General features: G+C 47.5%; 1 protein-coding gene across 1 annotated transcript in view; it reads right to left on the reverse strand.

The window, feature by feature from the left end:
• The window catches only part of LOC147122548 (glutamate receptor ionotropic, delta-2-like), a 1,303,876-nt gene that overhangs the window by 291,121 nt on the left and 985,046 nt on the right, over positions 1-27,709 (reverse strand). The window contains 1 exon segment of the mRNA XM_086006579.1: positions 5,188-5,385. Coding sequence (XP_085862705.1) covers positions 5,188-5,385 — 198 coding nt within the window.

Here is a 27,709-nt window from a genome sequence, read left to right on the forward strand (position 1 = left end):
TAGCTAACAGGAAACAGAGAGTAGGGATAAATGGGCCATTTTCTGATTGGCAAGATGTAACAAGTGGTGTGCCACAGGGATCAGTGCTGGGGCCTCAACATTTTCCAATTTATATAAATGACTTGGATGAAGGGACCGAAGGTATGGTTGCTAAATTTGCTGATGACACAGATAGGTAGGAAAGTAAAGAGAACATAAGGAGGCTACAAAGGGATATAGATAGGTTAAGTGAGTGGGCAAAGGTTTGGCAAATGGAGTATAATGTGGGAAAATGTGAAGTTGTCCATTTTGGCAGGAAGAATAAAAAAGCATATTATCTAAATGGTGAGAGATTGCAGAGCTCTGAGATGCAGAGGGATCTGGGTGTGCTAGTGCATCAATCACAAGAGGTTAGTATGCAGGTACAGCAAGTAATTAGGAAAGCTAATAGAATGTTATCGTTTATTGCGAGGGGAATTGAATACAAAAGTAGGGAGGTTATGCTTCAGTTGTACAGGGCATTGGTGAGACCACACCTGGAGTACTGTGTAGAGTATTGGTCTCCTTATTTAAGGAAGGATGTAAATGCATTGGAAGCAGTTCAGAGAAGGTTTACTAGACTAATACCTGGAATGGGCGGGTTGTCTTATGAGGAAAGGTTGGACAGGCTAGGCTTGTATCCGCTGGAGTTTAGAAGAATAAGAGGTGACTTGATTGAAACATATAAGATCCTGAGGGTTCTGGACAGGGTGGATGTGGAGAGGATGTTTCCTCTTGTGGGAGAATATCGAACAAGGGGTCACTGTTTAAAAATGAGGGGTCGCCCATTTAAGACAGAGATGAGGGGAAATTTTTTCTCACAGAGGGTTGTGAGTCTTTGGAACTCTCTTCCTCAGAGGGCGGTGGAAGCAGTCTTTGAATATTTTTAAGGTAGAGGTAGATAAGGTTCTTGGTAAGCAAGGGGTGAAAGGTTATCGGGGGCAGGCGGGAATGTGGAGTAATCGGATCAGCCTTGATCTTATTGAATGGCAGAGCAGGCTCGAGAGGCCGTATGGCCTGCTCCTGCTCCTAATTCGTATGTTCGTGTGCCATTGAGCTCCTCGAGCCTGTTCTGCCATTCAATGAGATCATGGCTGATCTGTGACCTAACTCCATAGACCCGTCTCTCCCCATATCCCTTAATATCTTAAGAGTATCAGGGGATACGGAGCTAAGGAAGGTAAATGAGGTACAGATCAGCCATGATTTGATTGAATGGTGGAGCAGGATCGAAGAGCTCAATGGCCTACTCCAAGGGGGGCCATTTTATTTTTTTTAAAAACAGCAGTTTTATTGTAGAATAATTACTACATTTGTGCGATGGTATAAGGCCATGATCGACTCGGTCCATCTCCACTATGTTGCCTTTAACTTCAACAAGCTACATTTTCAGCAATACTTCAAAAAGCTCTGACGAAGGGTCATCGACCTGAAACGTTAACTCTGTTTCTCTCTCCACCGAGGCTGCCTGACCCCTTGAGTATTTCCAGCATTTTCTGTTTTTATTTCAAAAAGTACTTAATTGGCTGTAAAGCGCTTTGGGATGTCCGGTGGTCGTGAAGCGCACTGTATAAATGCTAGTCCTTCTTTTTTTCCCTCAAATGTATCTACGCTATTCACCTCAACCACTCCATGTGGTAGCAAGTTCCACATTCTCATCACTGTCTGGGTAAAGAAGTTTAACGAGTCTTTCTTTTTAATTGAGAAGCCAAGGTTTAGAACGCAAGTCCATAGAAGATGCTGTATTAGATCTGACAGAAGGGGGAGCATCAGCAATGGAACCTTCCATAGCGGCCCTGACAACATTCCGGCAATAGTACTGAAGACTTGTGCTCCAGAACTAGCTGCGCCCCTAGCCAAGCTGTTCCAGTACAGCTACAACACTGGCATCTACCCGGCAATGTGGAAAATTGCCCAAGTATGTCCTGTCTACAAAAAGCAGGACAAATCCGACCCGGCCAATTACCGTCCCATCAATCTACTCTCAATCATCAGCAAAGTGATGGAAGGTGTCGTCGACAGTGCTATCAAGTGGCACTTACTCAGCAATAACCTGCTAACTGACGCCCAGTTTGGGTTCCGCCAGGGCCACTCAGCTGCTGACCTCATTACAGCCTTGGTCCAAACATGGACAAAAGAGCTGAACTCAAGAGGTGAGGTGAGAGTGACTGCCCTTGACATCAAGGCAGCATTTGATCGAGTTGTGGCATCAAGGAGCCCTAGCAAAACTGAAGTCAATGGGAATCAAGGGGAAAACTCTCTATTGGTTGGAATCATACCTAGCACAAAGGAAGTTGGCTGTGGTTGTTGGAGGTCATTCATCTCAATCACATGACATCACTGCAGGAGTTCCTCAGGGCAGTGTCCTAGGCCCAACCATCTTCAGTGGTTTCATCAATGACCTTCCCTCCATCATAAGGTCAGAAGTGGGGATGTTCGCTGATGATTGCACGCTGTTCAGCACCATTCGAGACTCGTCAGATACTGACGCAGTCCGTGTCCATATGCAGCAAGACCTGGACAACATTCAGACTTGGGCTGACAAGTGGCAAGTAACATTCACACCACACAAGTGCCAGGCAATGACCATCTCCAACAAGCGAGACTCTAACCATCTCCCCTTGACATTCAATGGCGTTACCATCGCTGAATCCCCCACTATCAACATCCTGGGGGTTACCATTGATCAGAAACTGAACTGGACCAGCCATATAAATACTGTGGCTACAAGAGCAGGCCAGAGGCTGGGAATTCTGCGGCGAGTGTCTCACCTCCTGACTCCCCAAAGCCTTTCCACCATTTACAAGGCACAAGTCAGGAGTGTGATGGAATACTCTCCACTTGCCTGGATGAGTGCAGCTCCAACAACACTCAAGAAGCTCGACACCATTCAGGATAAAGCAGCCCGCTTGATTGGCACTCCATCCACCACCTTCAACATTCACTCCCTCCACCACCGGCGCACTGTGGCTGCAGTGTGTACCATCTACAAGATGCACTGCAGCAACTCACCAAAGCTCCTTCAACAGCACCTTCCAAACCCGCGACCTCTACCGCTTAGAAGGACAAGGGCAGCAGACGCATGGGAACACCACCACCTACAAGTTCCCCTCTAAGCCACACACCATCCTGACTTGGACCTGTATCGCCGTTCCTTCACTGTCGCTGGGCCAAAATCCTGGAACTCCCTTCCTAACAGCATTGTGGGTGTACCTACACCATATGGACTGCAGCGGTTCAAGAAGGCGGCTCACCACCATCTTCTCAAGGGCAATTAGGGATGGGCACTAAATGCAGGCCTAGCCAGCCAGCGACGCCCACATCCCATCAATGAATAAAAAAAAAGTTATAGAAAGGGCAAGATAGAGTGAAAGTGGCAGTCAGACCAGAGAAAAGCAGCAACAAATTCTCAGACAGGGTAGGTGGAGGATTTTAAAGTGCCAAATTGAATAGGACTGGTTTATGGGGTGTGATTTGTCGCTGGGCATTTTAGCAGAGGCAGATAGGCGACAGTGGTAAAACGGATCATGTAATGTGCGTGAAGTCTATTCATTGGATAAAAAGGAACGCTGGCATAGTGGTAATGTTACTGGAGTAATAATCCAGAGGCCTGGACTAATGATCCAGAGAGTAAAAGTTCAAATCCCACTGCTGCAGCTTGGGAAATTTAAATTCAGTTAATTAAATAAATTTGGAATAAAAAGCTAGTTTCAGTAATAGTGACCATGAAACCACCAGATTGTTGTTAAAAACCCACCTGGTTCACTAATGTCCTTTAGGGAAGGAAAAATCTGCTGTCCTTACCAAGCCTGGGCCTATATATAGACTCCAGACCCACAGCAATGTGGTTGACTCTTAACTGCCCTCTGAAATGGCCGAGCAAGCCATTCAAGGTCAATTAGGGATGGACAATAAATGCCCACATCCCAGGAACGAATAAAAAATAAATCAAAAAGTTGACGCTGTTTTTCTGGGGTTTCTCCGACTATTCCACCAAGGATACCTTGGAGGAGCAGAAGACTTCCGTGGACATTCACCCCCCCCTAATTATGCAGTAAAAGGGAAATTCCACGATCAGGTTCTTCCAGCAAGGACTGGTTCTGGTGTGGAATGAGTGTCCATTAACTGGGAAATAACAACTGAAAATGCTGGAAAAACTCAGCAGGCCAGGCAACATCCATGGAGAGAAAATAGAGTCAACGTTTCAGGTCAAACCCTTTGTCAAGACTGTCTTGAGTCTTGACAAAGGGTTCACCCGAAACGTTGACTCTATTTTCTCTCCACGGATGTTGCCTGGCCTGCTGAGTTTTTCCAGCATTTTCTGTTGTTATTTCGGATTTCTAGCATCTACAGTATTTTGCTATCCATTAACTGGGGGTGCCCAGCCCGTGGTATTCCACCCCAGGGAGCGTTGGATCACTGAATCGTCTCTTCAATGCATATACAGACGGGGGGGTGAGACTTCCGTTTGATTAATGAGGGAGACGTGGGGCTTGGAGACATAGACGGATAGCTTCATTTGAAATATTCTGAAACAAGGTGTGCCTTTTTCCGAATTCATATTTCATGATTTTCCTAGGTATCCCAAAGGAATAAAATGTTTTTAAAAAAAGACTATGAATAATTAAAACATCTAAATGGCAAATGTGAGCGACAGTTTGTGTAGCTCTTCCAAACCCGCTTTTATATCAAAGCCAAACAACACTCGATGCTCGTAAAAGAAAGAACTTGCATTCATGAACACCCATTGTCAGGATCGAGTGTGCCCAGGCCAGTTGTGTCTTATAACGACAGCTTCATGGTCACTTTTACGGATAACAGCTAAAATTTCCAGATTTTTTTTGAGAACTGAATTGAGATTCTCAAAGTACCATGGTGGGATTTGAAGTCATATTCTCTGGATTATTTAATCCAGCACCTCTGGATTTCTAGTCCAGTAACTTAACCAGTACACTACCATACCCCTGCGTCAAATTGAGTTAGCTTTCCTCAATTTACAAAAGGCACTTACAAACAAGAGAGCGAGAAGTCTGTCATTCTGTTGGTGTTGACTAGCTTCAAGCTCAATTGCCAAATTTGAAAGGTCGTTGTGACTGAAAGTCAGAATAATAGAAAAAGTACAGACGGGAAACATTAACGGGGTTATAGCAAACAAAGGAAGAGACAGACCTTGAAGGCGAGTTCTCCAATCAGTCCATTCCAGTTTCCATCGGGTTGCTGGCTCCCAAACTTGTAATCAGGAGCCACGTAGATTTCATATTTGAAGCCCAGGTAACTTGACAAGGCATCCAGGACATCGATAGAGAATCCGTAGTATTTCTTTGTTCTTCCCAGTACGTTTTCTGACACCATAACAAAAGGTTCCTCCTAAAAAAGAGACGAGATGTGACAGGGTCAAGAAGTGCATGAGTGACGTTTGTAGTAATTCTGACTCATGAACATAGAGTCATAGAGTCATAGAGTAATACAGCACGGATAGAGGCCCTTCGGCCCATCGTGTCCGCGCCGGCCATCAAGCCCTGCCTAATCTAATCCCATATTCCAGCATTTGGCCCGTAGCCTTGTATGCTATGGCATTTCAAGTGCACATCCAAATGCTTCTTAAATGTTGTGAGGGTTTCTGCCTCCACAACCCTTTCAGGCAGTGAGTTCCAGACTCCAACCGCCCTCTGGGTGAAAAAGTTCTTTCTCAAATCCCCTCTAAACCTCCCGCCCTTTACCTTGAATCTATGCCCCCTAGTTATTGACCCCTCTACTAAGGGAAAAAGCTCCTCAGCATCCATCCTATCTATGCCCCTCATAATTTTGTACACCTCAATCATGTCCCCCCTCAGCCTCCTCTGCTCCAAGGAAAACAAACCCAATCTGCCCAGTCTCTCTTCATAGCTGAAGCGCTCCAGCCCTGGTAACATCCTGGTGAACCTCCTCTGCACCCTCTCTAACGCGATCACATCCTTCCTGTAGTGTGGCGACCAGAACTGCACACAGTATTCCAGCTGTGGCCGAACCAGTGTTTTATACAGCTCCATCATAACCTCCTTGCTCTTATATTCAATGCCTCGGCTAATGAAGGCAAGTATCCCATATGCCTTTTTTACCACCTTATCCACCTGTTCCGCCGCCTTCAGGGATCTGTGTACTTGCACGCCCAGATCCCTCTGACCCTCCGTCTTGCCTAGGGTCTTTCCATTCATTGTGTATTCCTTTGCCTTGTTAGTCCCCCCAAAGTGCATCACCTCGCACTTTTCCGGGTTAAATTCCATTTGCCACTGTTCCGCCCATCTGACCAACCCATCTATATCGTCCTGCAGACTGAGGCTACCCTCCTCGCTATTTACCACCCTACCAATTTTTGTATCATCCGCGAACTTACTGATCATACCCTTTACATTCATATCCAAGTCATTAATGTAGACCACAAACAGCAAGGGACCCAGCACCGATCCCTGTGGTACCCCACTGGCCACAGGCTTCCAGTCACAAAAACAACCTTCGACCATCACCCTCTGCCTTCTGCCACTAAGCCAGTTTTGTATCCAATGTGCCAAGGCACCCTGGATTCCATGGGCTCTTACCATTGAGGGATTATGAGGAATATTTCCGGGAAACTAGGGGTTGTGCACCTGCAATTTCCCGCAATATGTTCCCAGTGAATGCCATTCCCGTTGGGAGCGTTGGATCACATAATCGCCCTTCTGTAGTACATCTAGGCATTGCAATATAGTGATAAAGTCACCTTGATACACGCTCCCAATGGGAAGACCTGTTCAAAGGGAGCGTGATCGGAGATAGGGTTACCATACTGTAGCTCCGACGTACTGACCCTCCGAGCACGGTGGTCCACTGGGAGCATGCAATCAGTGAATTTAGCCTTTCGCATATACTGACCATAGAAATGTTCTGGTAATCAACTGCATGCTAATTCTGAATAAACTAGTAGTAACAAGGTCACAATCAATCAGTGTGAACACAGGTACATCAGTGCCACACCAGCACCCACAGTCACCTGGAGTAGAGAAAAGGATCAAAAACTGAACATAACGGTTCCTATAAAGGAAAATCAGCATCTAGCCACATAAAAAATCTTAGGTCAACTTTTTCCATTATAAATTCCTATGGTCACATTTAGAATGGACAATACCTCTCTAAACTTGTCATGCTGTATTTAACTTTAAATAAGGTCGGGGCCTCAAAATCATGAGGGCCTCTTAGCTGATCAGCATGCTCCGCCAGAAAGTCAAAATAGACCCCAGACAAACACACATCTTGTAAAGTTCATAGTAAGGGCCCAGTGTGGTACTAATAAAAAAGACTTGCATTTCTATAGCGCCTTTCATGACCTCAGTCCATCCCAAAGTGCTTTACAGCCAATGAAGTGCTTTTGAAGTATAGTCACTGTTGTAATGTAGGAAACGCGGCAGCCAATTTGCGCACAGCAAGCTCCTACAGCCAGCAATCTGATAATGACCAGATAATCTGTTTTTGTGATGTTGATTGAGGGATAAATATTGGGCAGGACACCGGGGATAACTCCCCTGCTCTTCTTCGAAATAGGGCCGTGGGATCTTTTACGGCCACCTGAGAGAGCAGATAGGGCCTCAGTTTAACGTCTCATCCGAAAGACAGCACCTCCGACAGTGCAGCACTCCCTCAATACTGCACTGGGAGTGTCAGCCTAGACTTTACGCTCAAGTCTCTGGGCCATACAGATCAGAAAGATTGCAAGTTCAGTTCCTGGTTTAAGCTCAGTTAGCTCTCTCAATCAGGGCAGCGGTAACATCTGGGCCCAGTGCTCCTACGGAGGGGCAGAAAGATCAACCAGGGTTCCCACATGTCATCACTGTCCAGTGACCACTGGTGGAAAGTGTGCGCATCTGTGGACGTTGGGTGAAGACAGGACCAGATTTGACAAGGATGCTCCCATGATAGAGTATCTTGTCAACACTGACATTGTCTGGTCTTGCACATGAACTTTGGTATTGAGCATAAGCCACTAATATCGAATATCTATAGAGCAGCTAATATCTATAGAGCCATACCGTAGCATGTCAGTGCACTTGGGAGAGAAAAATGTGAGGGGGGGGAGATAATGAAAAAGTTCTTTAGAACTTATTTGTAACTTTGTTTTCATTCATTCTCAGGGTGTGGGCTTCGCTGGCAAAGTTAGCATTTATTATCCATCCCTAGTTTCCCTCGAGAAGGTGACGGTGGGCCTTCTTCTTGAACTGCTGCAGTCTGAAGTAATGATAGGACAAGGGTGTCCAAACTGCAGTCCATTTCTGGCCATTGATCCCTGGAAGTCCAGAGCATGAAGCCCAGACAATTAGGTGCCATTTGTGCATCCATCCTTTTCTTACTCATTGGTTTGTCCGGTTTGATTTTTGTGGGCCGGGAGATTTGGAAAGGGCAGCTTTTGTTTTTAAACCGCTGTTTCCTGATGGTTGGGCGAATCCTAAATCAGAACCCCAAAATCTGTCCGTGTCAGCGACTTGAGGTATTGGGGAATTAACAGGAGCTTTACTGTGGGGCAATCTTTCCAGATGTGGGCTGTTGGGAGTCTGCCAACCACGTCCGTCGGGAAGTCAAGGGGCAGAGTGCCACCTGGCAAGGCTGGTGATTTCCCAATACCAGTGAGTGCACCATTGCAACTCAGAAAATCAACCCCGTGTTTGGGCCAGGACTCCATGGCAGGCATCTGAGTGGCCCATGAGGGCAGAAGTTCGGACATCTCCCTTTCTGCTGCTGGGCGGTCAGGGCAAGGTGACAGGAACCTGCCTCTCAATCCGAGATGGGATGTCCGAATTTCTGCCCTCATGGGCCACTCAGAAGCCTGCCATGGAGTCCTGGCCCACACACGGGGTTGATTTTCTGAGTTGCAATGGTGCACTCACTGGTATATACAGAGACTCATTGCAGGGGTCTCCACAATCACGAAAGCGATACTTTGAGAAGCGCGTTAGAACGCGGAGCTGCGACTTACTGGTGCCGCTACAGATTTCTTACATTGCTAGTAACAACTGCAAAGCTCTTTAGGGAATTAATAACAGTTATTAAATGTTACAGTTGTCCATCTGTCAATTCATGCCAGCAAGTGTATTAGATTGCAATTAGCATGCAATAGTTCAATGATTGCTCAACCAGTCTCAGTGGACCACTTGCAAACTTTTGAACTGTTGTTGGGCTGAAGGATCTTTTCTCGATCATCATCAGTCTTGTTTGAGTGATTATTAATAACCGCGCTGAAGAATTCATTCAGCCCCTCTCCTTTGTTTTTTTGAATTTTTCCCTGCCCATTACCTTCTATTTCTCTAATAGCAAAATACTGCAGATGCTGGAAATCTGAAATAACAACAGAAAATGCTGGAAATACTCAGCAGGCCAAGCAGCATCCGTGGAGAGAGAAACAGAGTTAACGTTTCAGGTCTGGGACCCTTCATCAGAACTGGAAAAAGCTGGAAATGTAACAGATATTAAGCAGGTGCAGAGACAGTGGGGCGGGGCGGGGTGGGGGGGGGGAGGTGCTGGTTTAGGAGGGGAGGAAGGAATTGAAAGAACATGCTGTGAAAATGTTGCAAATGGGAATGGCAAAATCATACAGCATGAAAAATGGGGGCAGGGATTATGATCTGAAATTGTTGAACTCGATATTGAGTCCGGAAGGCTGTAATGTGCCTAATCGAAAGATGAGGTGCTGTTCCTCGAGCTTACACTGAGCTTCAGTGGAACAATGTAATAGGCCGAGGACAGAGAGATCAGAGTGGGAGTGAAGTGGAGTATTAAAGTGACAGGCGACCGGAAGCTTCTATTTCTCTCCTCCTTCAGGCTGCTCGCGTCCTCCTCTGACCCGACAGAATGACTTGGATCACGGGCATCCCCCTTTCTGCTGCTGGGCGGTCAGGACAAGCTGACAGGAACCTGCCCCTCGCTCCGAGACGGGATAACCTTAATTCTGCCAGGGAAGGGGGGTGGAAGGGGGGAGGGTGGGCAGCTCGTCCAGAGAAACAGAGCTGAGCAGGTTGGGATGGGGGCGGGGGGGAAGACATAGGGAATTTCTTCCGACCTATGCGGGTGATTTTTGTACAGTACACTGTCCTGACCATCAGACCCTGGTGAGAATGGAAGTTAAAGAGTCTCGATACTTCTCGTGCTGTTCAGTTGTTCCGAGCCCACTTGGAGAGCATTAAGCACTTCAAACCGCCGTTGGCGTACTTTCCAATTGGGATGGGAGCTTGTGAACTGATGTTGTTGAGCTTCCCCAGTGGGTGGGTGGGGGGGGGGGGGTCTGAGACCTCGATGCTCCCCCTGAGAAACAGTCTTATTGCCACATCACTTGTGATAGACAGGCCAAGATAGACAGGTTCGCGGGAGGCGGGGTTACGCGATTCACCCGTCTGTTTGCCTGGCCCCAGCAAGTATGTGAAATTGGTTCTAGTACCTCTTTCTAACACAACAGGCCTGCAACCAATACTGTTCGTTGGCTGCATGCCTGTTTTCGGATGGGGGAATAAGCGTAAATTGGGCTTGACTGACATCACTTAAAGGCAGCCAGAACCTCTTAAAAGAAGAGGTGCACTTTGGTTGCAGATGCTTTATTTTAATACTAGCTGGGGGGAGCCCGGCGTTGCCAGGGCTGTTTTGGGCCGGGCGGTTTAAATCGAGTGCGAGGCTTTGGGGCCTCTCTGTATCCCTCTGTGAATCTGCTGCCGGGCAACATTTTAAATCGAGTCCCAGGCTTTTGGGCCCTGTCTGTGTCCCTCTCTCAATCTGCTGCCGGGCAACATTTCTACCTTTTAATACCTTGAAAGATGAAAGTGAAAGTACTTATAAAACATTTTTGGTAAATCTTATGTTATTTTTAAAAGAGATACTAACTTTTTCAAAGCTGGATAAGGAGAGTAGTTTGAGCTGGAAGCAGTGAAACAATGGCTGGCACATCCCTGAGATGAAAACGATTAGTCCCGCCCACACACACACACCGATTGGCCAACTATCAGGGGACCGTACTGTAGGATTGGTCAATCATGACGGCACAGGATTGGTGGAACCTTGACGTCAGTCAATCAATGCTAAGTAGCAGATAATGAGTTTAATTTTGAAGGTTTTTTGCATAAGGCGCGAACAATTTTCGTCCGACCGAAAAGTAAATACGCTTACGACCGTCCCGGAAGCGTAAGCTTTCTTTGGAGGTAACGCGCGCGTAGGTACGCTCTATAACTTTCGAGCGCATAGCCGGACAGATGCACACGCGAGGACAGACAGACAGAAGGACAGACAGACAGAAGGACAGACAGATAGACAGACAGAACGACTCGTTTATATATATAGATATTATTTACAGCACACAAACAGGCTATCTGGCTCAACTGTTCTATGCTGGTGTACAAGCTCCACACAAGCCTCCTCCCACATTACTTCATCAACATATCCTCTATTCCTTTTTCCTTCATGTACTTATCTAGCTTTCCCTTAAATGCATCTACGTTAATAGCCTCAACCATTCCCTGTGGTAGCAAGTTTCACATTCTAACCACTCTCTAGGTAAAAGAGTTTCTCCTGAATTCATTATTGAATTTATTGATGAATATTATATTTATGGCCTTAGTTTTAGTCTCACCCACAAGTGGAAAGATCTTCTCTACGTCAACCCCATCAAACCTCTTCACCATTTTAAAGACCTCAAATAGGTCACCCCTCAGCCTTCTCTTTTCCAGAGAAAAGAGTCCTGCCCTTTCAATCCTTCAGTCTTCTGAATAAACACATAGCAGGAAGAAGTACAGAGAGGGCAGCCAGGTTCTGTGAGGCCACCTTGAGGACCTGGTACAAGTGGTGGACGGCAGGAGGGTAGATCCTTCACCTCCCTCCCCTTCCCCCCCCCCCCCACCCCTCCTTGCAGGGAGCAGGAAGCTCTCCAGACAACACCTGGGCCATAAACTGCAAGAAATGGCTGAGCGAGAGAACGCCAGGAGCTTAGCTCCCAGGACATAGCTGCAATGCAGAAAGTTCAATGACCGGTCCAGCGTTGTCAAGCTAACAATATTGCTCCCTGACTCTCTGCTCAGACCTCCACCATCTCCAGCCTCACTGATCACTGTGTTTCATTCCCTTCCCTCTCCTCCAATCACTGCACCACACTTCACTTCACCTCCTGCTCCTCAGACTCACACACACACTGCACCTCCTCCTCTCATCACTATTCCAACCCTCGCTTCCCCACACCTCACACCTGACAGTCTGTGCTTAGGCTATTCAACCATGACAAGCACATTCTCTAAACAGCTCACAAGGATGCCACTGTCAATCTCTGCAACAATCTCTCCCTTCTTGCAGGAGAAGGTTGCCCACAATCTAAGGCAAGAGGGCAGAACCCTCCTCTGCACACTTTCCCCTCGAACGGAAAACGTGCTGGCCATCATGGGAAGGGGCAGAGTCATGGCCATGGCGATTAGTAATTCCGAAAGAGACATCGTGCAGGATTTTTCACAACTTATCCTCTTTTTCCCCTTGTTACTTCTATCTCAACCTACGCACTGCATGACAAACTGCAGATGCTTCCACCAGCCACTGCTTTCCTTTGCTCTCCCCTTCACACCGCAAGCTAACCCTTAACCCTCTCTTTGGTTTCAGGTGCAGAAAATGTGGAAGCCCTGGTGCCACCTCAGGAAGAGGAGGGCCAGCCTTCCTGAAGACGCAGGGTCACTTGATCGGACCCTCGCAAGCACCAGCTCAGAGAGGGGGCACCATGCGTACTTTAGAGGGTAGGTTAGAGGAGCGGTCTTCACGTTGTGGATCACTGGGCACAAGTGCACAGCAGCAAGGCAGGGGGATAGGATGCCACAGGTGCCGGTTCTGTCGCAGAGGATGCAGATGCTGACCTCGAGAGCTAATGGGAATATATCAGGAAATGCAGGAGCACTGAGCGGTCTGCCAACGAGCTTGTGCAAAATCGCCCAGAGCATGAAGGACTCCAGCTCCATCTTGTGTCATAGTCATAGAGTTATACAGCACAGAAAGAGGCCCTTCGGCCCATCGTGTCCACGCCGGCCATCAAGCCCTATCTATTCTAATCCCATTTTCCAGCATTTGGTCCGTAGCCTTGTATGCTATGGCGTTTCAAGTGCTCATCTAAATGCTTCTTGAATGTTGTGAGGGTTCCTGCCTCTACCACCCTTTCAGGCAGTGAGTTCCAGATTCCAACCACCCTCTGGGTGAAAAAGTTTTTCCTCAAATCCCCTCTAAACCTCCTGCCCCTTACCTTGAAACTATGCCCCCTGGTTATTGACCCCTCTGCTAAGGGGAAAAGTTCCTTTCTACCTACCCTATCTATGCCCCTCATAATTTTGTACACCTCAATCAGGTCCCCCCTCAGCCTTCTCTGCTCTAAGGAAAACAACCCCAGCCTGTCCAGTCTCTCTTCATAGCTGAAGCGCTCCAGCCCAGGTAACATCCTGGTGAATCTCCTCTGCACCCTCTCCAATGCAATCACATCCATTCTATAGTGTGTCGGAACTTCACGCAGAGCATGGAGGCCATGCTGCCCAAAATGGAGGGAGTGGTCAGCTCCATGAACGCGCAAGTGGTCCACCATGACAGAGCCCCTGGTGAGGCTTCTGACAGCCTCTATGGTAGCTCACGCTTCTGCCATGGAAGCTCGGGTGGCTGTGTCCCCCCCACCCCGCGCCCGGCTCTAAGGGGCAGTGTCGACAGGGGCTTCCAGAGCATCACATCACTCCTGCACTCTGGCCGCGCGCACAGCCATGGAAGTAGTGAGGCGCATTCCCAGCAGGAGAGTGGACTTGCTTCTACGGGAGAGGCCCCCTGCTGCCCCCTGTCTCAGGACGACAGCGTGCCTGTTCCTCCGCCAGTGCCTTTGTTAGTGCCAACCGGCCAGCTGGGCCAGACTGACCCCGGTCCACACCGAGATGCTTGCAGTCTGCAAGGCCCCGAGCTGCTCGAGGCCGCCCACCACAGCCACCAGAAGTGTGCTCAGTGGAAGCTCAGCATCCTTTCAACCCCATTGATTTGCCCTGTGTCCCTTCTGTCGCACATGCTTCTGAGTAGGCACAGGGCAACAGCAAGCTTAGATCCTGGGAATGGGAAGGAAAGAGGCAGGCTTAGTTATGGCTCATGAGTTACAGCAAGCAATGATTATAATGCATCTGTGCAATGGTTCCTGTATGCCTTAGGTTCTTATGATGTGGCGTAACCTGGCAACGCAGACCTGTGCATAATTATTTCAGCATTGCAGGCTCTTTAATTGAAATGGGTAACATCCCATTTCTCATTTAAAAGGCTGAAAAGCAGCCATGATCGGACACAATCCCACACTGCCGACCTCTTGCTGGAGTCAGTAGCTCTGAGCGCAATTTATCAACAAAATGTTCACAGTCCACCTCAGGGGAACAACTACAGTGTTGCTCAGGTTAATTGTATTAATTCCCACTAAATAAGTTTAACTGCTTCATGTACCCATTCCCGACAGATGCAACCAATGCTGAAGACTGATTACCTCTGTCCAAAGCAGTGGATTGATCTGACGACTAGAGCACTGATTCCTGCCCTCATTAAACCAGCAACGATATTGCCGACAACGGGAAATTCACCACCTAAGTCGATTTCTTCTTTTGCGCGTAACAGGGGTGAGGGAAGCTCAAGGCGAGGAATGAAAACCTTTCCATTTCAGGTGCCCAGCATCAACTCTAAGCTCTCTCAGGTCAGTCATAATACAGCCAGATACAGAGTAAAGCTCCCATTACTCTTCCCCAACAATGTGACTCAACAACTTGCATTTATATAGCGCCTTTAATGTAGTAAAACGTACCCAAGGCGCTTCACAGGAGCGTTATCAAACAAAATTTGACACCGAGCCACAGAAGGAGTTATTAGGTCAGGTGACCAGAAGCTTGGTCAAACAGGTAGGTTTTAAGGAGCGTCTTAAAGGAGGAGAGAGATGTGGAGAGGCGGAGAGGTTTAGGGAGGGAATTCCAGAGCTTAGGGCCCAGGCAGCGGAAGGCACGGCCGCCAATGGCGGAGCGAATAAAATCGGGGATGCTCAAGAGGCAAGAGTTTGAGGAGCGCAGATATCTCGGGGGGTTGTAGGGATGGAGGAGTTTACAGAGGTAGGGAGGGGCAAGGCCATGGAGGGATTTGAAAACAAGGTTTGAGAATTTTAAAATCGGGGTGTTGTTTAACCGGGAGCCAGTGTAGGTCAGCGAGCACAGGGGGTGATGGTTGAATGGGACTTGGTGCGAGTTAGGACACGGGCAGCCAAGTTTTGGAAGAGCTGAAGTTTACGTAGGATGGAAGTTGGGAGTCCGGCCCGGAGAGCATTGGAATGGTCAAGTTTCAAGACTCGGTCCCAAACTGAGAAGAGCTCCCCCTAATACACCAGGTTTTTTTTTCCCATTTCCCACACCCGGCCTGAGTGACAACTCGCACCAAATTAGAGGCCCATCAATGACTGGATTGAGGCAGCTCCAAATCATTTCACACAAAATGTGAGGAAAAACTTTTTTACGCAGCGAGTGCTGAGGACCTGGAACTCGCTGCCGACGGAAGTGGTGGAAGCGGAGACACTCATTGTTTTCAAGGGGAGACTGGAAAGGCACTTGAGGGAAATAAACTTGCAGGGCTACAGGGATCGAACGGGGGAATGGGACTGACTGGATTGCTCTACAGAGAGCCGGCACGGACTCGATGGGCCGAATGGCCTCCTTCGTGTCGCTATGACTCTATAGGGGAAAAATTCAGTTGTTTGCACCTCCCGTTAGCGCCTTAAGAGGGCGCCAATTGGGGTGCAAAGCAACTAGCGCCCGGGCACGGCGATGTTTGTGCCACTCGCGAAATTAACTAGACATTTTGCGGCGGCGCTAAACTCTTCCGCCACGATCTCCTGCGCCGGCAGATTGTGACGTCATTCGAGTGCACAACGCCCCGATAGCGCCCCGGACCGGATATTGAGTGGCGCCCTCTGCCTTACCGCCTGCCGCTAGCAATGACAGGTTGAGGGGAGCGTTTTGCAGTCAGAAAGGGACTGGGGGAGCGCTATTTAAAGGCGACCGCTTCCTGCCTTTTTTTGTCGGTGACATTTTTGCATCACGCAGTCTGAGAGAGAGCGAGAGCGAGAGACTTCTGGAGAGATTCAACGCTGTGTGAAGGAGTTTTGAGTACTGAGCAGCACTTTGCAGGTTTATCTTGATTTGCCCTTCCTTGCTTCGCCAGCGCTCTGAGGTAGCGCCTTGCTCCTCGGCGTTTGCGCCTTACGACACGTGTGAAGCGCCTGATTTAGCCTGATTCACCTCCAGGGGCGATAAAAGCCAAGTTTGCCGTCGGCGGCGATAATTAGTGCCAGGCGCTGAACTTTGCGCACGGCCGATAACGGCGCCCCAAATGGGGCGATACCGAATTTTTCCCCCCAAGACTCTATAAAACCCTATGAGAGAAGAGTGGAAGTTCGTCCCTCAGTCTGGGCTGGATCTGAACCTGAACCCAGGTCTGAGGGATAAAATGCCAGTGCGGCTCCCACTGAACCGCTGCCAATTCCCCTTCACTCTGTGTGGAGTTTGCACATTCTCCCCGTGTTTGCGTGGGTTTTCTCCGGGTGCTCCGGTTTCCTCCCACAGTCCAAAGATGTGCGGGGTTAGGTTGATTGGCCATGATAAAAATTGACCCTTAGTGTTAGGGGGATTAAATACGTGGGGTTACGGGGATAGGGTGGGATATGTGTTGGTGTAGGGGTTACGGGGATCGGGTGGGATATGTGTCGGTGCAGGCTCGATGGGCCGAAATGGCCTCTATCTGCACTGTGAGGTTTCTGTGATTTCTGTGACTCTAGAATAGCTCCTATGACAGGCAAGGGGGAAAATCTTTGCTTTGCTTACTATTCACAGAAAAATCACCAACTTGTTTAGAATTTATCTACAGTAGTGAGAAGGGGATATCTTCCCCCTAGATCTTATTGGAGCAATATAATTTTTATGACAAACTGCAAGTCTTAGTGCAAAAACATCCTGTACCATGGACAGGAAGTGTTACTGTACCAACATTTTATGATGGACAGAAAGTACAAGCACTTTCTATGATAGACAGGAAGTCTTAATGCATGGGCACTTTCTCGGCCAGATAAAACATAGAAACATAGAAGATAGGAGCAGGAGTAGGCCATTCGGCCCCTCGAGCCTGCTCTGCCATTCAATGAGATCATGGCTGATCATCCAAATTCAGTACCCTGTCCTTGCCTTCTCCCCATATCCCTTGATCCCTTTAGCCTTAAGTAATATATCCAACTCCTTCTTGAATATATTTAATGAACTGGCCTCCACTGCCCTCTATGGCAGAGAATTCCACAGGTTCACCACTCTCTGGGTGAAGAAATTCCTCCTCATTTCAGTCCTAAATGGCTTACCCCTTATCCTTAGACTATGACCCCTGGTTCTGGACTCCCTGGCCATCAGAAACATCCTTCCTGCATCTAGTCTGTCCAGGCCTGACAGAATTTTATAGGTTTCGATGAGATCCCCTCTCAATCTTCTGAACTCCAGTGAGTATAAGCCCAATCGACACAATCTCTCTTCATACGTCATTCCTGCCATCCCAGGTATCAGCCTGGTGAATCTTCGCTGCACTCCTTCCATGGCAAGAACGTCCTTCCTCAGGTAAGGCGACCAAAACTGCACACAATACTCAAGGTGCGGTCTCACCAAGGCCCTGTACAACTGCAGCAAGACATCCTTGTTCCTGTACTCAAACCCTCTTGCTACGAAGGCCAACATACCATTTGCCTTCTTAACCGCCTGCTGCACCTGCATGCTTACCTTCAGCGACTGGTGCACAAGAACACCTAGGTCTCTTTGCACTTCCCCTTCTCCCAATCTATTGCCATTCAAATAATAATCTGCCTTCCTGTTTTTGCCACCAAAGTGGATAACCTCACATTTATCCACATTATAGTGCATTTGCCATGTTTCTGCCCAGTCACCCAACCTGTCCAAATCGTACTGGAGTTTCACGACATCCTCCTCACAGCATACCCTCCCACCCAGCTTTGTGTCATCTGCAAATTTGGAGATATTACATCCAATTCCCTTGTCCAGATCATTAATATATATTGTGAACAGCTGGGGTCCTAGGACTGATCCTTGCGGTACCCCACTAGTCACTGCCTGCCACTCGGAAAACGACCCGTTTATTCCAACTCTTTGCTTTCTGTCCGCCAACCAGTTCTCTATCCAAGTCAATACCTTGCCCCCAATCCCATGTGCCTTAATTTTGCATGCTAATCTCTTATGCGGGACCTTATCGAAAGCCTTCTGAAAGTCCAAATACACCACATCCACTGGTTCTCCCTTATCTATTTTACCAGTTACATGCTCAAAAAATTCCAGTAGATTAGTCAAGCATGATTTACCTTTTGTAAATCCACGTTGACTTTATCCGATCCAGTCACTGCTTTCCAAGTGCTCTGCTATTACATCTTTTATAATGGACTCTAGCATTTTCCCCACTACCAATGTCAGGCTTACCAGTCTATAATTCCCCGCTTTTTCTCTACCACCTTTTTTGAATAGTGGGGTAAAATTAGCTACCCTCCAATCCATGGGTACTGTTCCAGAGTCTATCGAGTTCTGGAAATGACCAGCAATGCATCTATTATTTCTAGGGCCACTTCCTTAAGTACCCTGGGATGTAGATTATCAGGCCCTAGGGATTTATCGGCCTTCAGTCCCATCAATTTTCCTAACACCATTTCCCTACAAATACTGATTTCTTTCAGTTCCACCCTTTCATCAGACCCTATGTTCCCCGGCATCTCTGGGAGGTTATTTGTGTCCTTCTTTGTGAAGACAGAACCAAAATATGTATTTAGTTGGTCAGCCATTTCTTTGTTCCCCATTATAAATTCCCCTGATTCTGACTGCAAGGGACCTACGCTTGACTTCACCAATCTTTTTCTCTTCACATATCTATAAAAGCTTTTACAGTCAGTTTTTATGTTCCCTGCAAGCTTACTCTCATATTCTATTTTCCCTTTCTTAATTAATCCCTTTGTCCTCCTTTGTTGAATCCTAAACTGCTCCCAATCCTCAGGGTTATTGCTTTTTCTGGCCAATTTATATGTCCTCTCCTTGGATCTTATGCTATCCCTAATTTCGCTTGTTAGCCACGGTTGAGTCACCTTTTTTGTTTTATTTTTATGCCAAACTGGGATGAACAAATTCTGTAGCTCATCCATTCGGTCTTTGAATGTTTGCCATTGCCTATCCACCATCAACCCTTTGAGTGCCATTCCCCAATCAATCCTACCCAACTCGCTCCTCAGACCATCGTAGTTTCCTTTATTTAAATTGAGGACCCTAGTCTCTGAGTCAACTACTTCATTCTCCATCTTAATGAAGAATTCGATCATATTATGATCGCTCCGACCCAAGGGGCCTCGTACAACAAGATTGCTAATTAATCCTTTCTCGTTACATAATACCCAGTCTAAGATGGCCTGATCTCTGGTTGGTTCCTCGACATATTGGTCCAGGAAGCCATCCCGTAAACACTCCAGGAATTCCTCCTCCGCAGTATTATTACTAATTTGGTTGGCCCAATCTATATGTAGATTAAAGTCAACCATGATGACTGCTGTGCCCTTATTGCACGCTTCTTTAATTTCCCTTTTAATGCCATCCCCCATCTCTGCCTTACTGTTTGGATGTCTATATACCACTCCGACTAACGTTTTTTTCCCTTAGTATTTCTCAATTCTACCCATATACAGATTCCACCTCATCAGAGCTAATATCCTTCATTACAATTGTGTTAATCCCTTCTTTAACCAGTAATGCTACCCCAGCTCCCTTTCCTTTTTGCCTATCTTTCCTGAATATTGAATACCCCTGGATGTTGAGTTCCCAGTCTTGGCCATCCTTGAGCCACGTTTCCGTAATCCCAACCAAATCGTATTCGTTTACCTCTATTTGCGCAGCCAATTCATCCACCTTATTACAAATGCTCCTCGCATTAAGACACAAAGCCTTCAGGCTTGTTTTTTTAATGCTCTTAGACCTATTAGAATTATTATTTACTGTGGCCACGTTTGATTCAAACCATTGATTTCTCTGACTGCCACTTTTGTTTTTCTCCTTCCTATCTTTTGCTTTTATCCTTGTTTCCCTTTCCTCTGTCTCCCTGCTCAGGTTCCCAACCCCCTGCCATTTTAGTTTAAACTCTCCCCCACAGCACTAGCAAACACTCCCCCTAGGACATCGGTTCCAGCCCTGCCCAGGTGCAAACCGTCCGGTTTGAACTGGTCCCACCTCCCCCAGAACCGGTTCCAATGTCCCAGGAACTTGACTCCTTCCCCCTGGCACCATTCCTCTAGCCACGTATTCATCTGAAGTATCCTTCTATTTCTACTCTGACTAGCACGTGGCACTGGTAGCAATCCTGAGATTACTACCTTTGAGGTCCTGTTTTTTAATTTATCTCCTAACTCCCTATATTCCGCTTTTAGGACCTCATCCCACTTTTTACCTATATCGTTGGTGCCTATATGCACCACGACAACTGGCTGTTCACCCTCCCCTTCCAAGATGTTCTGCAGCCGCTCGGAGACATCCTTGACCCTTGCACCAGGGAGGCAACACACCATCCTGGAGTCGTTTGCGGCCGCAGAAACGCCTGTCTATTCCCCTTACAATTGAATCCCCTATTACTATAGCTCTACCCCTCTTTTACCTCCCATTCTGTGCAGCAGAGCCACCCCTGGTGCCAGGAAGTTGGCTGCTGCTGCCTTCCTCTGATAAGCCATCACCCCCAACAGTACTCAAAGTAGTGTATCTGTTGGAGAGGGGGATGGCCACAGGGGACTCCTGCACTACCTGCCTGCACCTAGTACTCTGCCTGTTGGTCACCCGTTCCCTTTCTTCCTGTCCAACCTCTACCTGTGGTGTGTCCAACTCTGTAAACGTGCTATTCACGACGTCCCGAGCATCGTGAACGCTCCAGTATGCATCCAATCGCAGCTCCAGTGCCGCAATGCGGTCTGTCAGTAGCTGCAGCTGGATGCACTTCCTGCACATGTAGTTGTCAGGGACACAGGAAGTGTCCCTGAGTTCCCACATATCGCAGGAGGAGCATACCACGGGGCCCGGCTGTCCTGCCATGACGTACCCTTTAATTAATTGAATTTAAATTAAATCAATCAATCCCACTAATTACACTACAGTTAACTGGTTTACCAACAGTCCCCGCTACACCAGAGAGACCTTATATAGTAACTATAAACCAGAGTTAAAGTTTAAAAAAAAAGAGAAATACTCACCAACCAATCACTTACCCGTTTCCTGGTGACGTCACACTTTGATTACTTTTTACCTCTCTCCCCGGCTGTTGAGTTGGTCGGGCCTCGCTGCCGGTTTTAAAGTCGCTGCTGCTCAGTGTTCCCACGCAGGTCCGCTCTGGTCGGGCCTCGCTGCTCGCCTCGCTGCCGGTTTTAAAGTCGCCACTGCTCAGTGTTCCCACGCAGGTCTACTCTTGTCGGGCCTTGCCGCTCGCCTCGCTGCCGGTTTTAACGTCACCGCTGCTCAGTGTTCCCACGCAGGTCCGCTCTGGTTGGGCCTCACTGCTCGCCTCGCTGCCGGTTTTAAAGTCGCCGCTGCTCAGTGTTTCCACGCAGGTCCGCTCTGGTTGGGCCTCGCTGTTTGCCTCGCTGCTGGTTTTAAAGTCACCGCTGCTCAGTGTTCCCACGCAGGTCCGCTCTGGTCGGGCCTCGCTGCTCGCCTCGCTGCCGGTTTTAAAGTCGCCACTGCTCAGTGTTCCCACGCAGGGAGTTTTAATGTACCAACATCTCCTACGATGGTCAGGGAGTCCTATTCTATCAGCACTTTCCATGACAGACAGGAATCTGAACGCATTGACACGTCCTATGATAGGGAAGATGTCTGAATGCAGAAGAACTTTCTACAAAGTAAGAAGTCCTAATGCACCAGTGGTTCCTATGATAGACAGGGAAGTCTTATTGAAACAATTCAATCCATTATAAAATAAAATCTCAACACACAGGTGTTTAAGTGCAAAACTCAACACTCAACAACAACAACAACTTGCATTTATATAGCGCCTTTCACATAGTAAAAAACATCCTCAAGGCCTTTCACAGGAGCGTTAACAGAAAAAATTTGACACCGAACCATGCAAGGAGATATTAGGACAGGTGGTCAAAGAGGAGATTTCAAGGAGCGTCTTAAAGGAGGAGAGAGAGGTAGAGAGGTGGAGAGGTTTAGGGAAGGAATTCCACGCCGGATTAATAAAAAAATAGGCTTATTAGTAAGCTCAATTCTGTTGTGAAAAGCAAAACAGCAGCTCAAGCATTATCAGAAATATTCTGAATTACCTCAATATATAATTTTATCTAAACGTGACATGGCGATATTCCAAGATTATCATAAAGAGCGGGTTCTATAGCCACTGCTGGAAGTGTTGATGGTAACAAGGAGCAAGTGCATCATGCTGAAGAATGACCATCTTACTCAGTACTGTGATTCACCTTACACAGCAATGCTGACTACAGTAAAATATCTCTACTTAAGGGTTGTGAATCTTTGGAATTCCCTACTGTAGTGTATGTACCTTTAAGAGGAACGATGTTTTTGAAGCCCCTGTATACTGTAGTACCAGTAGTGACCACTCGGGTATATAAGCCTGTGTAGCGTCTTGTGTTGTTAGTTCACCTCCAGACTTTGTTCAGTAAACACTTGTTAAATCAACTCCTGCATTCCGTGTCTCCATTAACACACGGATCTAACAGTGGCGATGAGTTAGAAACGAACTTACCTGCAATTCGGCAGCACCTCAAGGGGATCGATTCCTCAGGCGAAGGTCGAAGCCAGAAGCAAGAAAAAAAAATAACTCGAAGAAACTCGAAAACGAGGGCCAGGCTTGGTCTCCAGTCTGTGGTTTCCCCAGCTAAACGGGCTGGTGCCAGGTAGTGCACTGATCCTTCCTGGGCTGCGGCAGGCTAGAGCTCGATCGGGTGGCTCTGCAACGGGGCCGGGCAGCGAGTCGGGAAGCAGAAGCAAAGAGAGAGAGAGGGTGGAGCACTCAGGGCGCGGTCGGCGTTCGGACCGAGCAGAGGGAGGGGAAAGTCCCAGAGGGTCCGCTCCACGACGGGAACGGTTCTCCAAGTAACGGAGAAACTATTGAAGCGCTATAATAAAAAAAGTCGCAGAGGGTCCACTCCACGATGGGAACGGTTCTTCAATTACGGAGAGAATATTGAAGCGATATATAAAAAAAATAGAAATACCCCGCGAAAAGCTGCAGGTCGCAACGGGAACCGCGGAGAACAGCGTTGGCAGCAGCGGCAGCGGTGGGAAAGCGCGGGAGGCACCATCTTAACTCGGCGGGGAAGAAAGAAAAGCACGGGAGGCGCCATTTTGATCCATCGGGGATGGAGGAAAAGCGCGGGAAGCGCCATTTTAGATTTTCAAGATGCCGAAGACTGGCAATATTACTGCTTTCGATAGTGATATAGAAGATTGGACCACATATGTGGAAAGAGTGGAGGTATATTTCAAGGTGAATGAAGTAGCGGATGATAAAAAGGCATCGGTACTTCTAAATCTGATGGGCGCAAGGACATACGGGCTGTTACGAAACTTGATCACTCCAGCCAAACCGATGGACAAGAATTTTAATGAGATTGTTGATACCTTATAGGAGCACTTAACCCAACACCGCTGCTGATAGCGGAACGATTTAAATTCTTAAGGAGGAATCAGCACAAGAATGAAAGTAACGTTGATTACCTCACCGAATTATGAAAGCTGTCAAAGCACTGCCAATTCGGGGCAGGACTGGTAGATTCTCTACGAGACAAATTCGGCTGCGGTCTCCTAAGCGAAGGAACACAGAAAAGACTACTTTCTGAGAAAGATTTGACACTGGACAAGGCTTTCAGTGTGGCTGTATCATACGAAGCAGCAGCAAGAGGAGCTGCAGAGATACAGCAAAAGCCACAGGACTTCGGCACCCATGAAATGACACAGGGTTTCGAGAGATGTTATCGCTGCGGCAGATCCACCCATGACCAGAAGGACTGCTGGTTCAAGGACAAAGCATGCAGGCAATGCGGAAAGATGGGACACATTGCACGTGTATGCAGATCTGGAAAGAAATTCGCTGACAGTAAAAAGGTCAATAAGGAAAAGTACAGAAAGGTACAAATGATGACGGACAGTAGCTCTGAAGACCAGAAGAGCGATAGCGACTCCGGAAACAAGAGACTAAGCTGTCTCAAATTACATAATGTAATTGCCAAAGAAGATTACCAGACCATTTGGGTTACCCTCACGATAGCGGGGCCCCTAGTCAAAATAGAGCTAGATACAGGATCAGCTCTGACCGTCATGAGTCGACGGGATTACGAGCGGTTATTTCCGCATATACCTTTGAAAGACACATCCATTGTCTTGAAGACATATACGGGGCAGAAAGTATACCCCAGAGGGAAAATAAGGGTGCCTGTTGTATACAACGGCAAGGAAATACAGAAGTTGTATTTATACGTTCTGCAAGATGGTGGTCCACCGTTGTTGGGATGTGAATGGATCAGAAAGATACGTTTAGACTGGCACTCCATTCAGACACTGACGGTGACCAGTAAGAAAAAAACGATGATGACGTCATACCTGGACGATTAAAAGAAATCTTGGCTAACGCCAAAGAAGTGTTTCAACAGGAACTAGGAACCCTGAAAGGCGCCACCGCCTCAATAAAAGTGGAAGATGCGGCAATTCCCAAGTTTTTTAATGCAAGGCCGGTGCCATACGCAATTCATCCAGCCGTCGAGGCAGAGCTGGAGAATTTGGAAAAAGCAGGCGTGTTATCCAAGGTAGATTGGAGCGAGTGGGCAACACCCATTGTCCCGGTCATGAAGAAAACGTTGAATAATGATAAATCTGAAGAACAGAGAAAAGTTCGCATCTGTGGGGACTTCAAGGTAACTGTAAACCCGGTTCTTCACACGGTACAGTATCCTCTTTTGAGGATAGAAGATATTTTCGCCTCACTATCCGGAGGGAAACGTTTCACCAAAATTGACTTAGCACAGGCATATCTACAGATGGAGGTTGAGGAGGCCTCTAAAAAGTATCTCACGATAAACACACACAAAGGCCTGTACCAGTACAATCGACTGGTTTTCGGAGTGGCATCAGCTCCGGCTATCTGGCAAAGAGCTATGGAGCAAGTCCTGCAAGGGATTCCGGGGACTCAATGCTACCTAGACGACATCCTTGTAACAGGAGAAAACGACAACGAGCACCTTGCCAACTTGGAGCAGGTGCTCACGAGGCTGAGAGAACGGGGCCTACGAGCAAATCGCCCCAAGTGCGAATTTTTCCAGAAACAAATATCATATTGCGGCCATGTCATTAACGAAGAAGGGTTGCATAAGTCACCTGAAAAAATTGAAGCGGTCGTAAAGGCCCCAGTGCCTGAAAATGTCTCACAATTAAGGTCGTTCCTGGGATTAGTAAATTACTATCATAAATTTTTACCAAACTTGCCGACGGTTCTGCACCCGCTTAACGCACTGCTACAAACGGGAGTAGTTTGGAAATGGAGCGAAGACTGTAAACGTGCCTTCCATAAATGCAAAGGCTTGATCACGTCCAGGGAAGTGTTGGCTCATTACAACCCATCACTGCCAATCAGACTGGCGTGCGATGCATCCCCTTACGGCGTGGGAGCGGTATTATCGCATAGATTCCCTGACGGCTCGGAGCGGCCGATAGCTTTTGCGTCACGCTCATTGAACTCAGCTGAGCGTAACTATGCCCAGATCGACAGGGAGGCACTCAGCCTGGTGTGGGGGGTGAAGAAATTCAACCATTACCTACACGGACAAAAATTTACCTTGTTGACTGACCATCAACCCCTCGTCTCCATATTCAACCCTAAAAAGGGCGTTCCCATTATGACAGCGCAAAGGCTACAGAGGTGGTCCCTTTTCCTAGGGGCACACCAATATGACATAGAGTACAAAGGAACAAAACAGCATGGGAATGCTGATGGGTTATCGCGCCTACCGTTGCCAACGGTGGAAGAGGCGCCTACAGTGGACCCAGTGGAGATATTCCACTCTACCATAGTGGAATGTCTACCGGTGACAAATTCTACCATTGAAAAGGAGACGCGAAATGACCCGACTCTCTCACGAGTTTACGATTTAACGGTGAAGGGATGGCCAGCACATGGCGAACCACTGTTGCCAGCATTCTCGCAAAGAAGAGAACAGCTGTCAGTGTGCCGAAGAACCTTGATGTGTGGATCCAGAGTGGTGATTCCACCCAAACTCAAGGATAGAGTGCTAAAGGAGCTTCACGAGGGGCATCTGGGTGGAGTGAAAATGAAGAACTTAGCCAGAGCGTTTGTGTGGTGGCCAGGTATCGATGGAGACATCGAAGCAATGACCAAGAGCTGTCTAGGATGCCAGAAGGTCCATAACGCCCCACCACAAGCCCCTCTACATCCATGGGAGTGGCCCTCATCTCCATGGCAAAGGGTACATATCGACTTTGCTGGTCCATTTATGGACTCAATGTTCTTAATCGCGGTGGATGCACACTCCAAGTGGCCGGAGGTAATAAAGATGTCCTCCACCACCACGGAAAAAACCATCACAGTATTAAGGACCATATTCGCCAGGAATGGGCTGCCTGAACAGATCTGTTCTGATAATGGACCGCAATTTGCATCCGAAGAATTCAGGAAGTTCTTAAAAACGATGGGGTTAAGCACTACACGTCCGCCCCATACCATCCCGCCACCAATGGATTGGCTGAAAGGTTTGTCCAGACCTTCAAGGCGGCCATAAAGGCCATGGGTAATGAAGACATAAATCTACAACATAAGGTAGATAACTTCTTGTTTGCGTACAGGAATGCAACACATGTGGTTACAAACCAAACCCCCGCCATGATGTTTTTCAATAGAAGACTAAGTTGCCGGCTGGATTTGGTCAAGCCAAACGTCAGAAGGGACGTAGAGAACCGGCAATTTCAAAGCATGAATGAAAGGCCAACTAGAACCTTCCAGATAGGTCAACCAGTTTTGGCCTGGGACTACCGTACCGAGAAATGGCAGCCTGGAACTATTTGCACACAACTAGGACCGCTGATGTATACCGTGGACATTGGAGAAAGCATAATAAGGCGCCATGCTGACCAGATCATAGAGTCATCCGAAAAGGGACAACCTACACCACAACTCTATACGCCTAGTGATGAAGCAGAGATACCCATAGTATCTGTGATAAAAATGCTAACTTCCGGGAAGTTATGTCATCACTTCCTGTGAACTATGAACTGTGAACTATGAACTGTGTACATACCTCACTTCCTGTCATATGTCACTTCCTGTTGGACTGGTATAAATACTGGTCTGTTCAGTATTGTAAGAGGCTTCTACCAGAGGCATGGTAAAGACCTCTCTTGTATATAGTGTGTTTATAAGTTACTTAAAGCTTACTTTAAAGTTACTTGATGGTAAGTCTCCTTTTTCTTACATCAATTTAAGTAACTTAGTATTTACACTGACAAATACTAGACCTTCAGACAAACTCGGAAGTTAAGGATCCAGGGAACCACCCATCATGGAGAAAATCCTTAGACCTATTCGTCTGGACTTGGACCCGAATACACCA

The sequence above is a fragment of the Somniosus microcephalus genome, chromosome 2, assembly GCF_052327205.1.
Source record: "Somniosus microcephalus isolate GS21.2 chromosome 2, FLI_Smic_1.0, whole genome shotgun sequence".
NCBI lineage: Eukaryota > Metazoa > Chordata > Chondrichthyes > Squaliformes > Somniosidae > Somniosus > Somniosus microcephalus.